General features: G+C 47.3%; 1 protein-coding gene across 1 annotated transcript; it reads right to left on the reverse strand.

Annotated features, from left to right (window-relative positions):
• Window positions 1-857: 857 nt before the first annotated feature.
• On the reverse strand, window positions 858-15,077 carry LAT2 (linker for activation of T cells family member 2). The gene is made up of 13 exons (XM_057375503.1): window positions 14,876-15,077; window positions 10,093-10,195; window positions 9,411-9,450; window positions 7,962-8,005; window positions 7,069-7,123; window positions 6,391-6,434; window positions 5,572-5,610; window positions 4,979-5,009; window positions 4,768-4,847; window positions 3,682-3,747; window positions 2,858-2,920; window positions 1,956-2,040; window positions 858-1,509 (listed from the first exon to the last, which is right to left on the reverse strand). Exons 1-13 carry the CDS (start codon window positions 14,924-14,926, stop codon window positions 1,491-1,493), a joined length of 720 nt encoding a protein of 239 aa, XP_057231486.1. The 5' UTR covers window positions 14,927-15,077; the 3' UTR covers window positions 858-1,490.
• Between the last annotated feature and the right edge of the window lie 624 nt (window positions 15,078-15,701).

A 15,701-nucleotide genomic window follows, 5' to 3' on the forward strand; every position in this document is an offset into this window, starting at 1 on the left:
AACAGTCTCATTGCCCTGTGAGGGCCAGACACTGTTTCAGTGAMAAAAGCACCCCTTGCCTACCTGGGAGCCTGTACAGAGCCAGCACAGGCTGTCACTGTGTATTTTTGGCTCACAGGGACCTTGCTGTCACTCACCTGTGCAGACTTTTTGCAGAGCATTTCACCATCAGGAAACCTGAGGGTGTGAGGAGAAGCTGGGCTGGGGTGAGCAGAAAACCAGGCCTGATCCCTGCCTGTGTGCATCCTTGAAATGCACTAGATTTTCTCTGTTGTAAAAGTCCTGTGGAAATTTATAGTATTTGTAGGAGCCACTAGTAACCTTCTCCTTAGCCAAACTCCAACCCACCCACTGTTTCAGCTACACTGGTGGGCACCTGTGGTCTCTCTTGGTGATACTGCTGAAAATGGAGCCAAGTCATTTGCAGCAGGAAGCACCTGACATCCCTTCTCCTAATCCATGGCTCTCTAACCCTTAGCTCCCCTTCTCTACTCACTCACCATGAATGTGGGCTGTGTTTTTTCCTGAAATGCAGTTTGTTTTGAGGAAGAAAGCTTCTAAGGCATTTTCTTCCCATAAGATCCTGTGCATGACACACTCCATGTCACCTCATGTCCTGCCATTTCTATGTCACCTGATCATGTAGATATCTGTATCATTACAAACCATAACAAAACACCCCATTTTCTTTGGAAGCTTTTCAATTTTGGAACTCAATAAGTGTTCCGAAAGTGCCAGATCTCTGCATCAGGGCTCAGGAGATAGGGATTCTGTTTCTGGGATGATGTTTCTACAGCCATATTGAGGGACTGGTAGAGTTTCTGAAGCTGAYAGCTGTGGATSTGCCCCTCACARTTGTTGCTGGTTCTTTGTATCAYTATAAAACAGATCCTGAAACATGAGAAAAACTGCCATAGACCAACACTGTGAATTACAAGCCATGGGTAGGGCAGGCATTTAATCCTCTTTAGCTTTTGTGAACAGGTTGGAATCTCATTCAGCTCCAGACAACCACTGCTGCTTTGCCAACCTCTGCCTTGCCAGTTCCTCTCATGTAGGAAACTGCTTGTATAGGAGAGCACAGGAGCTAAATCAGAATGTAATCTGATTAATACCATCGTGCATGAGTCACCCTGACAAATTAGCTGGCTGCATTACTGTTCAGCAAGTTAAGGATTCATTTCATGCTTGGCAGGAGAAAACATTGCCCAGATGCCATCCTCCCTCGAGAGGACACGCAGGGAAATGAGATGGGATGAGGAGCTTGGGGCTTGCCCACGGTTGCTGGGGATGTAGTGCTTTCTCCAGTCGCAGGTTTGCTGTTGGACTTCTGTGGGGCTTCAAGCAGAGCATTTCTTTCTTTCAGTGACATCCCTTCTGTGTGATTGCGGGCAGTTTGGAGAAGAGATTTCACCGAGGGATGGAAATCTTTCCCTCTCCCTGTGTGCATGTTCACTGGGTGTCCTCTTCCAGCTCAGCAAAAGATTTCTTCAGACTTTACGCAGAATACTTGAAATAAGAGGAGAAAGGACAGTGAGTCCACTGACTTTTAATCCCTGCTTTCAACTTAAGTYTGCTGCCTAGTACATTTTCTTTCCAGGGACAAGTAGTGACTGTGACTACAAAATGCCCATGTCTAAGCAGAAGCCCCAGTGCTCCTGGAGGGTGATCCCTGATTAGAGCAGGAGGCACAGAGACACCAGGAGTCCATTTATCAGTTCAGCCTCCCTTGGTGGAGGACTCCTGTTGGCATTTGTTGGTTGGACATTGGGATTTTAGAATAGTACTCTGCTAGGAAAAGCCACAACAGAGGCATCATTGTAATGGCAAAAAGATGTCTGGCAGCAAGGTATGGCTGAGGTCTCTTTGGCATAAACCTACCCCAAAATAAACACCATAAACCAAATCCTTCCAGCCCCCTAAATAACCATATCAACCATTTACTCTGTTTCTACCTGTGCTCTGACAGCAGGGCAGGACCTGACACAGGACCCGCGTTGACGTAGTCTGGCTCATCATCCGGGCTCTCTGTCAGCAGGGCTGAGGGTGAGGATGGGAAACACTCATCAGTAAGTGGCTTGATGTGACAACACACAGATCACTGACACAGTATGTGTCCTGCCACTATTTAGCCTTTGGTGCTGATGTGTTTTTTTGCCTGGGCTAAGAAACCTCAGATCAGTGTCAAAGTCTCCTTGAAGAGGTTTCAAAATGGTCACAGTAAATTTGCAAACACTCYGGAAGCATCGAGCTTGGGCAGCTCTTCAGACCCAAAAGAGATTTAATCTAGAGAGTGTGCAAACAGGAATCAGTTTGCTTAGGCAACTTTCACACCAGAGACACAAAGCTCTTAAATATATGTKTGTACACTCCCCACTATCTCCCAGGCCAGAGCTCCCCCCATACCTCACAGGAAGCCACACATTAGATTAAACCACAGTTAAAAGGTCAACTTGAGAAATAGGCCCCCTAATTAGCAGGAAAGTCAAGGGCTGACCCACTGGGTGTGTGCACACCGTTTTGTGTCACAGGGGATGACACGACTGCACTTGCACTGGGGCAACCTCAAATGTGAGACGATAAAAAACCTGAAGAGTAAGATTTTTCTGTAGCATCCCATGGTCAGGGTTAGGCACAGCCACCCAAACAGTGGCCTTTTGAGTACGAGAAACACCACATCCCAACAGAGCAGCATTCAGTTACAGAAGTGTGTAGCAATTTGTACATTGCMTTGGATATTTAATTGGGGAAAGAATTAAGGGCAATGGCTGCGTGGCATGGTCTACACTTGCCTCGTGCCCCAGGCACCCTGCCCATGAGCCCCATCCCCAAATTGCAGTAACAGCTGAGAACGTACCTTGCCCTTGCTGGAGTTTCCACGTGTGTATTGCCATGCTGTTCTCATAGTCTACAACGTCATCTGTGACACGGAAAAGTTTGGACAGGACAAAGCTAAACAGAAAATGGACTAAAAACAGTCCTTTGTGAACCCCCCCTCCTAGCACTGTACCCTGCCTGCACTGTGCACGTGGCTGAGTTTCCAGCCAGCACAGATCTGCTGATGCTGCCTCATCACTTTTCCAGCCCTGGCCACGTGCCTGGATATCTGCAGGCATGGATGGGGATCAGRTGGATCCCTGCTGCTCCTGCCTCCTCTAATCGCTCTGGACAAAGCCAGGCAGGAGCAGGGTGGGTTTAGCAGTGTGGAAAGCATGTGTTAACTCACAGAAGGAAACCAAACTAAGTTCCTATTTTGACTGCAACATCCCAGGACTGAGTTGGAAGTGCTGAAGTGACACTGTGGTCCTGTGTCATCCAGCAGAAGCTTCCTGGCTRCAGCCTTCTTGTGCTGGATATGGTGAGAAACCTGAGCTAGGGACTAGAACCATGTTTAACCTGGCTGTATCAACACTAAAAACGTAGATACAGACACCAAAAGCTGCAGAAACAATCAAGTCAGAGGGATCAGGATGGATGTGTCACAACGTGCATTTTTCTGGGAAAGGGGAAATGCTCCAGGCCTGCTCTGTGCATGCAGCAGCCCCTGCGCTCCAGTTCCATAGCATAGAGCTGGTGGGAAGAGCTGAGCAGCGAACAAGTGGATTTTTCTCAGCTAAGCAGGTCACTGTCCCTCTCTGCACTTTGTGTGACACACATGAACCATGACAGCAATACATTTACCTGGATCGGARCCCTGAGGCGCTCCAATAGTAACATTTTCATAGGAATTGGTGTCATCATCTTTCTCTGATGGAGAGAAGAAAGAGGAGTGACAAAGGATCTAAGGAAGTGTAAGTGACCTGGGAAGATCCCTCAGCACCTGCAGGAGGGGACTGTTTCCCACAATGAAGTGTATATTAGCTAAAAAATTGTTAGTCTTTGTGACGCCCTGTGCTGACCCAGTGAYGGGGTATCCCAGTGCAGTGGAATCAGGTGTTCACTGCCACAGGAGCACCATCACCAGTGGTTTTGGGCTGTTCTGTTTATAGGCAACACATGGACTGATGGGGGCTTGGACATCCCTTTGTTAGAAAATATACCAGTTTAAAAAATTTTTTATATAACTTCTGTCAAAGATCCTGTTTGCCTTTGCCCTGGGGGAAGGGTGTTAAACTTTCTTTCCAGGGCACTGTTCCACCAGGTGAGCCCTGATGAAGGTAACATCTCAATAGATCAGGAGTAAGACAAAAGATAAGGACCATCAGTGACCATCAGTGGCCATCAAAAACTATCAACGACCCTTAATTGAACATCAGCCCCGAACATCACCCCTGGTCTAGGAAAAAGATAAAAAGGAGGACCTAATTAGCATCAGAGATCCAGATCCAATAGGAACCCWAWTACTGAGAACTGCAAAACATAGAACCAATGAACATTAAACCAATAAAGYTCTATGGGTTTTGACTGTATAAAGTTTGGGGAAAAATCTTGTAAAATTGATCTGTCCTAGAATGATTTTCCCTATACACCCGGGCTATGTGTAGACAAAATTATTTCTGTGGCACATCCTGGCCAGAACAACATCCTGGCCAGAAAATAAAGTAATGCCCTTGACTTTCTAACAGTAAAATGTTGTCAGAGAGTTTTTGTTTTTTCTGCAGTTTAGGTGACACCTCAAGTCCTACAGCTCTGCTACACCCTTTTAACCAATGTGTCTCTTGGACCCTCCTTGCTTCAGGCTGTACACAGCGATGCACAGACCTGGGCAAGAGCAGTCTCATGAGCTCCCTGTAGCCATGACACAGCCAGGCTGGAGAAGGAACCCACCTCGCTTGCCTGGAGACGGATCACGGGGTGGAGTGAAGAACCTGGTGCAGTTGTAATAGTTATCCAGAGATATGGGCTCCCTGTGAGAAGAGCAGCACAGTCAGAACTTCCTGCCTGGCACAGGCCTTCCAGGGGCTGTGGGAGCACCAGGACAGCACTGGGACCAGCAGGGCTTCACTCAACCATGCTGGCAGCAGCACCGGGTACTTACACATAGGCAGCATCTTCTTGCAGGCAGCTCTCTGCAAGAAAAAGGGTTTGCTGTCAGCACAACACCATGGCATCAACCCAATCAGCCCTCCCTGAGCTCAGCCAGACAAACCCTGCAGCTCAGCCATAGCTGATGTCCCCAGCAGCCACAAAGCCCTGGCACAGYCCCCAAGCCCATCCACAGCAGAGCCAGGTGGCTGAAGCAGGGGGAGACAGCCCTGATCCAGCCCAGGTCCTGAGAAAACCCCGGCTCACTGATTCTCATGGACACATCCTGCCAGCTGGCAGGGAGATGGGGAACATCCTCCCCAGCTTGRGAAGGGAGAGCACAGCCCCACACATCAGTAATCCTCTTAGGGCAAGCGCCAGCTCACACTGCCCTGGGAGGCAGCGGGGAYTCCATCCCCCTCCGCTGTGCTGGTAATCAGATCAGTGTGTGCCTTACAAAGCAATCTCTAAATTGACTGAGCCAGAGCTCTGCCAGCTGTGATGCTGGCTGCCTGTGCACTCCCTGCCACTCCCATCCCCTGGGACCTCCCATCCCCTCAGCAGATTTCCTTCCCAAACCCCCAGATATGTGGCTGCAGCATTTACCTGACAGGAAATTCTGGTACCTGGACTCGTCCCTGCTCCCTGGGGACAAGAGAGGGGCACATTACACATGAACTCAAGCTGAGTGATGGGAGCAGCTCAACAATAGAGACACCGAGTATTTTCAGACCAGCAGCTCTATCCCCACTCAGCTCTGAGGTCAGGGGACACRGCTGCAAGGTTGGACACTCCAGGGTACAGGAATTGGGRCAKCCAGAGGTGATATTTAAACCATCTMTGCCTATGGCTATAACCAGGACTGGTCAGCCAGAGCAGGACAAGCACTGAACCTTAAACTCACACCCAGGACAGACCCAAATTAAGATGGATGTGGACCTSTTGGAGCAAATCCAGGTGAGCACACAAAGATGCTCCAAGKGCTGGAAYATCTCTGCTCKGGAGATAGGCTGGGAAARCTGGRGTTATTCAGCCTGGAAAAGAGAAGACTCTGGGGAGACATTGGAGACTCTTCCAGTGGCTAAAAGGGAAAGAGACTTTGATAAAGGACTGGGAGTGGCAGGACAAGGGGGAATGACTTTCCACTGACAGAGGACARGRTTAGATGGGATACTGGGAWGAGATTTTTCCCTGTKAGGGTGGTGAGGCYCYRGCACAGGCTGCCTAGAGCAACCATGGCTGSTCCATCGTTGGAAATGTCCAAGGCCAGGCTGGAYAAGGCTTGGAGCAACCTGGGCTAGTGGAAGGTGTCCCTGCCCATGGCAGAGGGTTGGAAGGAGATGRTCTTTAAGGTCCCTTCCAACCCAAACCATTCTGTGATCCTGTGATTCWTTGAAACTGTGCCTRTCCCARGAARCTGCTCACCATATCCARTGTGACAGGAAGCACTGAGCTCATCGCTGGCTTTCCTGAAACAGAAAAAAGAGACCTAAAATCCCAGATCTGAACAAACCCTATCAGCAATTGCATACCATCAGAAGGACCATCCATGAGACCTCCCTGTGAGATTATCAAGCACACGCATGGAGCAAGAGGAGATGAAGAATTTGAGGTAAAATCCCAAGATGGGAATAACTATGCTTGAATATTGCAGCAGAGTTATCTTGGCTGTGTTCCTGGGGGTTTTAGTGATGGGGAGAAGGGGATTTATCACATCAAACTGCTTATAAGTGAATAATGATAATTTCTTTTCCATGATGTATTTATTATGTACAGCCACAGCTCACTTCCTTGGGTTTAATTTAATCAGWTGCCAGAAGAATGTAGCCAGACTGAAGAAAATCCAGAAAAGGTGTAAACATACTATTGACCATCAATAAATGAAGCAATCTGATTGAGTTGAAGATGTCCCTSCTCCTCACAGGGGAGTTGGACTAGATGACCTTRAAAGGTCCCTTGCAACCCAAACTATTCTTGGATTCTAAATACAGCCCAAGCCACATCTGTAGGGCCCACGATGCAATCCCAAATGTTCATGTATGTTGGGTGAGCTTCATCCAACCTTGGCTCTGGAGCTAGATTTTACCTGGGTTTTTTACGTACCTTGCTATTGATAAGTTTTCAGGTTCCTTAATTTTTTCCAGCCTTCGGATTGCAGCTGGCARCAACAACAAAATTATCATGTTAATTTTTATGGCAGCAGCAGATTTTTCAAAAAACACAGAATATGCATCAGAGAGGAATCCCCAAGACTGCCAAGCATTTTCCTAATGCATCCTAAAATAGCTTCCAAATTGCTCCTTGAATGCTCAAAAATGGTCAAAACAGGAAACAACTAGAGGAAAAGCTGGTGTCCTTGCTGACCACAGAGCTTGCAGACACTCAGCAGAGGAAGCTAAAATCCCAGCCCCTGCCTTGTCACCTGTTGTCCCCCAAAACCACTCAATTTGGGGACCATTCCCCTCCCTCCACATTATGAGGTGCAGTCGAGAGCTTTTGTTGGGCTGGGATGAAACAGAGACTTGTAAAGAKGTTAAGRGGCTTGGACCCAGCAGAGTCCCAGRGCAGGGCAGAGCCATCTGMAGAKGGACACATTCCACCAGSACCTGGCAGCTGCCCATTGTGATAYAAAACTCAAAAGGTCAGTGCTGAATGCAACCTGCTGTAGGAAGCAGCGAGGGGGGATGATGAATGAGTCACTCCTGTCACCCACACTTTCATTTTCACAGGGTGCACAGTATGGTTCCAAGAGCCCCAGTAGTTGAGGTGTCACTTTTCAACAACATCACTTTAGTGAATTATTTTCAAGGCAAAGGATGTTTTTCTCCTAGCACTCAGAATTCCCTAAGAGCATCTAAGCTGCCTTTGACAATCCAGGTCTCATAATTTCATGGCCTGTCTTCAAGGTGACTCTTTGAATTTTACTTTCCCCCTGTTCTATGCATACAGGACCCCCACAGCACAGGACAGAAGCCACATGCAATGCTCATACTCACTGCTACGGGATCGAATCACCTCAAAYCGCCGCTGGCTTTCGAGCCTGGAAAAAATGGAAGTACAGCCTCAGCTGATTTTGGGGTTTATGACAAGGAAAAGAGATCCAAGAGACCTGASTGTTTGGTGAGTGGATGGCAGAGAGCACCACGTTGGGCTCTGTGGCATGCCAAGCTGCATTGCTCAGTGTGTCATCCCATATGAGCTGGGAGCATCTTCCTGGACACTTTGATCCTTTAAAGATGTGTTTTTGTACCACTGGTAGAGCAGCCAATATCAGCTAAGGAATGATCCAGGGATGAGGAAAACACTATTTAGATAATTCCCATTCTGACGCTTCAGCCACCAAAGGCCAGAAGAGCCTTTTTATGCACAAAAAAAGTGGATGTTCACACATGAAATGGCTTCAAAMCCCACTGCTTCACCTCCACTGCTGCCTCTGTCCCTCCCAGCACCCCCAAACATCAACATGAATAAAATAATGTTGTCAATGATAAAAATAACACCCATGACCAGTAATCTCTTTATGTTTTAGTTAATAGAAGAGCTACTTTTCAGAGCACAAGAGGATTCAAAACATTTTCTACTGCCGGTGTTTCTACACAGGCGCTTTTTGACTCGAATTTTGGGAACATTTCCCCCTTTTGCATCAGGGTCACCCCATTCCCAGTCAGGATTCATGGCACAGGCCTGGCAGGAGAGGTGTCAAAAGACCCAAACTTTGCTTGCAAGACACCCAATCCACACGTCTAAAAAGAGCACACACCACCATGAACCTGAAGTCAAACCATTTAACCCAGGTATAAATTTCAAGAAGTTGGGACAATTCAGCAGGAGCCCATGAGGGGCTGTGGGGGACTGAGCCTTCAGTGGCTGCTCCATCGRTCTGCAGGGATCACTCTGGAGCTTTTACCCACAGAAACAAGCACCCCAAACCCCTTGGAGGCCTTTGCAAAGCCCCATTGCACCTCATTTGCTCCTTTAACAAAGTGTACAACCCAACTTTTCCTTTTTTAATATAATTTACTGTGGTTTGCCTGTTGCTGAAGGAAATGAGGGGAGGTGCATGTGTGTAACACCGCATTTCCTTCACTTCTTGTGCTGCAGGGCAGTGGTTGCTCTGGTATAGGGTCCCACCAACACCAGCCAAGGGCAGGGGCTTCTTTATGAAGTAACCAACCTTTCTATCTCATCTCAGGACACAACTGGACAGGATAAGAACTTGCCCCTCTATTTCAGATCTTTTTCCAATTAATGATTCACTGACTGAGCTTCAATTTCACTTTGGATTATTCTTTGTAAAGGCATTGCCCTTTCAACAGCATCTTGGGCTGGGGCACGCTACCTTGCACACCCCATCCTGGCATTATTTTATTTTATATAAACCCAGATTTCAGCTTGGTCTGGCTGAGTTGTTTAAGTAAGAAACAAAACTGGGAAAGGCAACTTACTGGTTCCTCTGCTCATTCAGCTGTGTCCCCCGTTTGGTAGCTGGAAGACAAGAGAACAAAAAGCTCTTAGAAAGGATGGCTTGGGAGTTGGAAAACAGAAAGGCCAATAAAGCACATTGACAAAATTTCTTCAGCAYTTCAGGACAGCGGAAGCAGCAAGCAGCAATCGCAGTAGGGTTTAGATGAAATTTTTTGAAACCATGCTTAAATTGTGGGTTTTTTTTTGTCTCAAACCCCACAAAGCAAAGCAGCCAGTCCTGTCCCCAAACCCCAAACTCCAGTCTCTCCCCCACTAAAACCCACCCAGTGCTCAGAGAGGGGCTCAAGCCCCACTGGGTGYTCACCCTACTCTCTGTATTAATTTATTCTTCCATGCCTTGCCCTYCTCCTGTCCCAGACCCTCTGAGGATTTGTGTAACTGGGGCTGGATGTCCCAAAGCCACCCACCACGATGAGCACGTAGAGCAGCCCCAGTATCACCCCCACCCAGGGAAGGGGTGCTGAAGTTTCAGGTGCCCCTTCCTGCCCAGCTCTCCCTTCCCCGCTCAAGCTGTGGGAACATCCCAGCAACAGCAAAGCTGGCACACGGCCGAGCACAGCCAAATCCACACCGAGGGGTCATTCCAGGAGTAAAGCCCATCCAGAGCAGTGGCAGGAGCCTGAACCCGCGGGCAGGACTCACCAGAGAGCTGGCACTTGACGCAGAGGCTGATGGCCGCCCCGAGCAGCATCAGCACCGCAGCCGCCCACAGCTCTGGCTGCACCATGGCCCGGCCAAATCCAGCCTGGAACACAGGAAAGGGGACTCTGTGAGCTGTGGGACACACAGGGCTGTGAGATTGTCCCTCAGAGAGCTCCTGCATCCAAAGAGGCACCTGCTGTTTGCCCTCACACCCCCATGGAGGATGCAAGAAGGGACTTTTGGGTTATATGACAGGACCAGAGGGCAATGCCCTTTCCCGTACTGCTCTGAATTACTCATTCCCAACCCCCAAACCCACACTGCTGCCACTGAACGCTGTCAGCAGACAGTAATTTTTTATTATCTAGAAGAGAGGGCAAAAGGGAGGCACTTGGTAATATTAAAACAGTCAAGAMCTTTGCACAATGTGCTTTGGCTCTTTCCTGAAGCTCAGAGTGACTTCCACTGTTAAATTCCCCAGGATTTTTTCTGYATTGAGCTGGCTCAGCCACCAACTCATCCCCTCCTTTCCATGACAGGCTTTTCCACAAACAGCAGATAACATTTTTTAACAATCAGCWTGATTTGGCTTCAACTTCTTCCTTTAAAATACAAATCTTATAAATACCAYAGAAAGCACCCTGCTGGCACTGAGATGGATTGTTCAGCCCCTTCCTATTCCCCAAGGCCAGATTTTCATTGGCTGCAGCTTATTTTAATTTATTTTGGTTTTAATAAACTTCATTTTTTTCCTAGGGATGGAGACATTTCAACTTGCCAAAGGCYATTATGCCATCACTCTGGCTGGCAGGAAGCTTTTCTGCTGTCTACCTTCAACTTCTCTCATTACAACATAAGTCTGGGTTGTGTTGGAGAATGGAGGAGGAAAGATATAACAATTGATTATTAAAATAATGAAACACATCAGTAGCAGATGACAGAAAGCAGCTTGATTCTGCCCTGCTCAGCACCTGCTGCCTCTGCTTGATTAAAGTGGAATAAACAATGCTTCTCTGCCCAAACTCTGCAGAAGTTTGAAAGTTTCTCTGACAGCCTGTTCACATCAGAGAAAGCCCAAAGCCTGAGCCTGTGGGGGCTGAACAATATCCTCCTGTCCCTGCCAGGCACTTGGCACAGCAGCTGAACGTGTTGGTGGGAGGTTTGTGCTCCAATTTGGCATTGAAGCCTCAGTCCTTTGCAAGGGTCGTAATTATCAAGGCATGGTGAAAATAAGCATGGGGCAGGGAAAGGAGAGGAAGGAAACTCCCTCATTTCCACTCTGACAGAAACCTGAGCAAAGCAGGGAGCAATGGCTGAAGGGGTTTGGTGTCGGCATCCTCTCAGCAGTTCCCAAAGCAGTTTGAGAGCCCAAAAGTGACCCTAATGTGGCTTTGAGAACACCCTCTGCTTGGGAACAAACTGGGTTTATTCCTGTCCTGTTCCAGGTTCCTTGGGCTCTCCAGAACCTGACAGTTTCCAACACTCACTCCACCATGGCTTTGTGCTTTAGAGAACCCCAGAAGCCTCTCTTTCCCTGCACAGTTTTTTGCAGCATTTTCTGAAGAAGATGAGACAAGTTGCTCTAAATTTACATCCCCAGACCTCCATGGACCCACCCCAGAGGGGCAGACCAGAACCCAACAGAGCCTGGTCGAAATCATGTGGTTTCTCCCATCATTTTTCCTTTGCTCAGCATCGCACATGGAAATATTGAGCTGTGGATCTTTTCTAAAGCATCTCCAGAGGCAGCCGAGGGAAGTTAGCCCAATACTAATGAACAAAATAAAAAGGGCTGCAATGCTGCTGCTTTATTTGTGGGTTTTCTGGCTTTTTTTTCTTTGTTTTCCTCTCTTTTTTTTTTTTTCTTTAAAGTGAAGGCAAGGCAGAGCTGAAGGCACCTTACTACACTGACCTAATTTGTCCCTTTGCATGGCAAGCTACCTTCTCTCTTCCAGAGATAGTTTTGTTTCAGTTATGGGCAGTGAGGCAGCAAAACCTGGCTGCTCCTGAGCCCCAGGAGCCCCTGAGCTCCTCGGGAGCTCACCAGGGACACAAAAGGTGGTTATTTGAGGGGCTGRTGAACAGGGCATGATGTGTCCCACCCCTTCACAGCTTTATTCCCCGAGAAAGCCCCCAAGTCACACACACACCGCCAGCCTGGAGATAATTAGTGCTCCCCCAATATCCAAGTCCATAGAAAACCCTTTTTTCTTTTTTTTTTGTACAAGTCCTGCTCTGGTAAGGAGCTGACAGAAGGAGGTGATGAACAGATTTATGACAAGCAGAAGGCTGGAAGCACTTACTCACGGCTGGCAGGATATAAATAAAATATTTGGAAGGCTGAACGTGCTTCCCTGCACTCTGCCTTGGGGAGTCAGAAAGGAGAACAGACTCGAGCCATGGAGGTCTCTGCACAGAAGGACACGTGGAGGTCATGGATGGCCAGCCCTGCTTTCAAGATGCTAAACCCAAACTCGGGGCCAAAACAGGTTCCCATCTAGTTTAGGAGTGACACTCGCATAGTGTCGCAATTCCCTGTTCTGTTCACACACTTCTCTCTTCTCCTTTTGCCTGTTTTTCCCTTTTTTGTACTGAGGAGGACAGTGGGGCCATAGCACACCCTGAGCACCATGACCCCACAAATCCCCTGGGATCAGCTGCTCCAGACAGGCAATTCCCAGGAGAGCAACACGCTGGAGTCTGGATACAGCTGTGGTCTCCTTCAGAGGGGGAGCTCCTCTTCCCAAACAGGGGCTGCTCCTTCTCTGGCCTCAGATATTTTTAGCAATCAAGGAGACAGGGTTTTTCTTAGTAAAGAAAAAAAAGGGAAGAATTAATGAACTTGGAAAAKTTTATCCACTCTGTGCCAAGTCTTGTCAGTCCTATTTTAAGGATTCACCCCAGTACAAGGCTCACTATGAAGATCCAAGGGAAAGAGGGGTGGTTTTATCCAGGAAGACTAAAAGGTCTCCTGCTTTTAATTCCACTGAAATGTACAGTAAGAGCACATGGATGCTCACTGTCCATCTGYCCAAGAGCAGCATTATAAAGTGAGAAAAACTTTTGAATTGTAATAAGACAATTCTGGCTTTTAAATTAGAGGATAAAAGATGTATATGCACAGGCTAGAAATAAAATTCCTAATAGATGGAAAGTCTGGAAGAACTTTCCAAAAGCATCAGAGGAGGCATGAAGCTCACTAAAAACAACCTGCAAGAGCACTTAAASTGAACTTTAACTTTTTGCTGAGGAAAAAGGACAGTGAGGAATGTGTTGATGTGGCCTCAGCAAAGCCTGGTTTTCCATGAGATAATTTCTGATTAAGACATTTTAAGCCTTTGCAGATGTCAAGCCCACCCCTGAATTCACACTGCAAGATAAAGACTAAAAGAATGTATTTATATTATGTATTCTATCTATTTATCAAAAAATGCCTCAAAGGCAAATATAAACCAGTCACCTCCTTTCCCCTCCAGAAAGTTTTGTGGTCTGCACCAGTTTGCAGTAAATTAATTCTAATTCAGGCTGGTAGGATGAGTCACTGGTATAAAATATGAAGTGGAGAGTGTATTTAAAGTCTTGCCATATGAAATTCAGCACACTGACTTGTTGAACAGATGCAATATTCAGCTTGACTCAATGTCTCTAACATATCTAAGAAAAGTAACTCCACTTTCCGTTTTCACAGATTGCCACAGAAAGTCCCATCAATTCAGAAATTAAAGTCTCAGACCAAGGAAGCTCCTGTGGCTGGAACCACTTCARTGACCAGCACTGAGCCTCCAGACAAGCTCCTTTCCAGAGGTCTGCATCCCCTTTCCTATCTCCTTTCCCCTTTCCAGATTTATGGGAGTGTCAGGCTTCTTAGCAAAGCTGTTGTCATAGAGTTACAGGTTTTTACAGCTATTCAGGCAGATCACACTTTTATGCCAACAGATGCATTTCAGTAGAACATATGATAAGAGGGGGAAATTAGAATTGATAAACCAGCTTTCACATAGATTATAACTTTGGAAAATGCTTTAATGCATTTTGGTGGAAAATACAATGCAAAACCTTAATCACAACAGGCATGGCAGCACAAGAAAGTAACTCTCAGACATATCTTGCATTTGCAACTTCCCCTGTTCCAGGCAGCACTGAAGCCCCACGGCATTATTCAYTTCCACTGGGAGCCCAGAGGATGCCATGTTAGCAACCCCTGTGTAACTACATGCTCCAAAACCACAAAAATGAGGCAATTCCACACAAGATTATCCCAAAACCATCCTGTTCTGCTGAATTATCTGCCTCATGGCCCATATTACGCTGAACATTGATCACACAAGAGAAAGCTTATGCAAAGACAAATCTCTTTCCATCTAGAATTAGCAATTTCAAGCACTTACATGTAGTAAAATAAATACATTCATATCCATRAGGCCAGTCAGCCATAAAATCAATGGAAAAACCAGGAAGTGTTGTTTAAATCAGCTATTTTTAAGGACTGGGCTTTGGWGGGGGAGCAGCGTGGGCTGCAGCAGTCCCAGAAGCTACAGGCAGGAACCAGAAAAAGGACCATGCAGGGATGAGGGAAACTCAGCACAGATTGAATCTTCCAGTATATTTTAGAAGATGTGAATGCAGAAATAATGTAATTAAACCCACACTTCCATCAGCAGATGGACGAGGAGATGTAAAGAACAGTACTGTAAAACAGGCAATCCAGGTTGTGTGGGATGGACTCATCTCAAGTTCAGAGGGGTTCAGATGCTGCTGAGAAGAGAGAGTTGGTAATTCCTACCTTAGAGCTGGTGATGGCCAGGAGCAGCAGTGAGGTGGGAACATCCACCATGTTCCTTTCCAGAGAGGTCTAACACGGGTGACCTTGAATTTCTTTAAAAGATCCCCAATGTCTAACCAGGATCTCTGAGCTCAGTGGGACACCCCAYTGTCCCCATAGGAGCCCCAAGCACCTCCGGACGCTTTCCCCATGCTTTTCTCCTTCAGCTTACCCCACAGGCTCAGCCGCTGTCCCCGATGTGTTCCATCTCCTCCTGCCCCTCTGGCTGCAGCTAGAGCCAGTTCCTCCAGGGCTCGTTAGCTGTTGCTGGTTTCCTGTCCCCTTGTGAATCACAAACCCCAACATCCGCCCCCCTCGTGGCTCCTGGGGGACACCGCCTGCTCAAACCCACTCGGGTCACTTTGTCTCTGCAGGGAGAGGAAGGGGACTTGGACAATGTGGAACCACACACAGCACTGAGGTCACTTCCCTGGAGGTTCAGATGGGGCTGGTGCCCCAAAAAAGGTCAGGCTTCCTTGTGCAAAGAGCTTTCACAGGAACAGCACCGCGCAGCGGGTGCTGCCTGGAGAATCTCAAACAAGCACAGCAAAATGCAAGTCCTCTCTTAGTTTTTATGGAAAAGGTATGAAATTTCAAAGGCAGCAAATATGAAATTTCAAAGGCAGCAAATATCCCGAGGTCACCATTGCTAATGGCCAAACCTGGAGCTCCTGTCCAGCGCTGTAAGAATAAATCAGTTCTTTTGCTTCAGCATTGGCAGTTGGCACACAGCAGGCACAATTTCACTGCACTTAAAAAAAAAAAAAAAAAAAAAGTAATTGCTCAG

This window comes from Malurus melanocephalus, unplaced genomic scaffold, assembly GCF_030028575.1.
Source record: "Malurus melanocephalus ecotype Western Australia unplaced genomic scaffold, MMel_1.1 scaffold_251, whole genome shotgun sequence".
Taxonomy (NCBI): Eukaryota; Metazoa; Chordata; class Aves; order Passeriformes; family Maluridae; genus Malurus; species Malurus melanocephalus.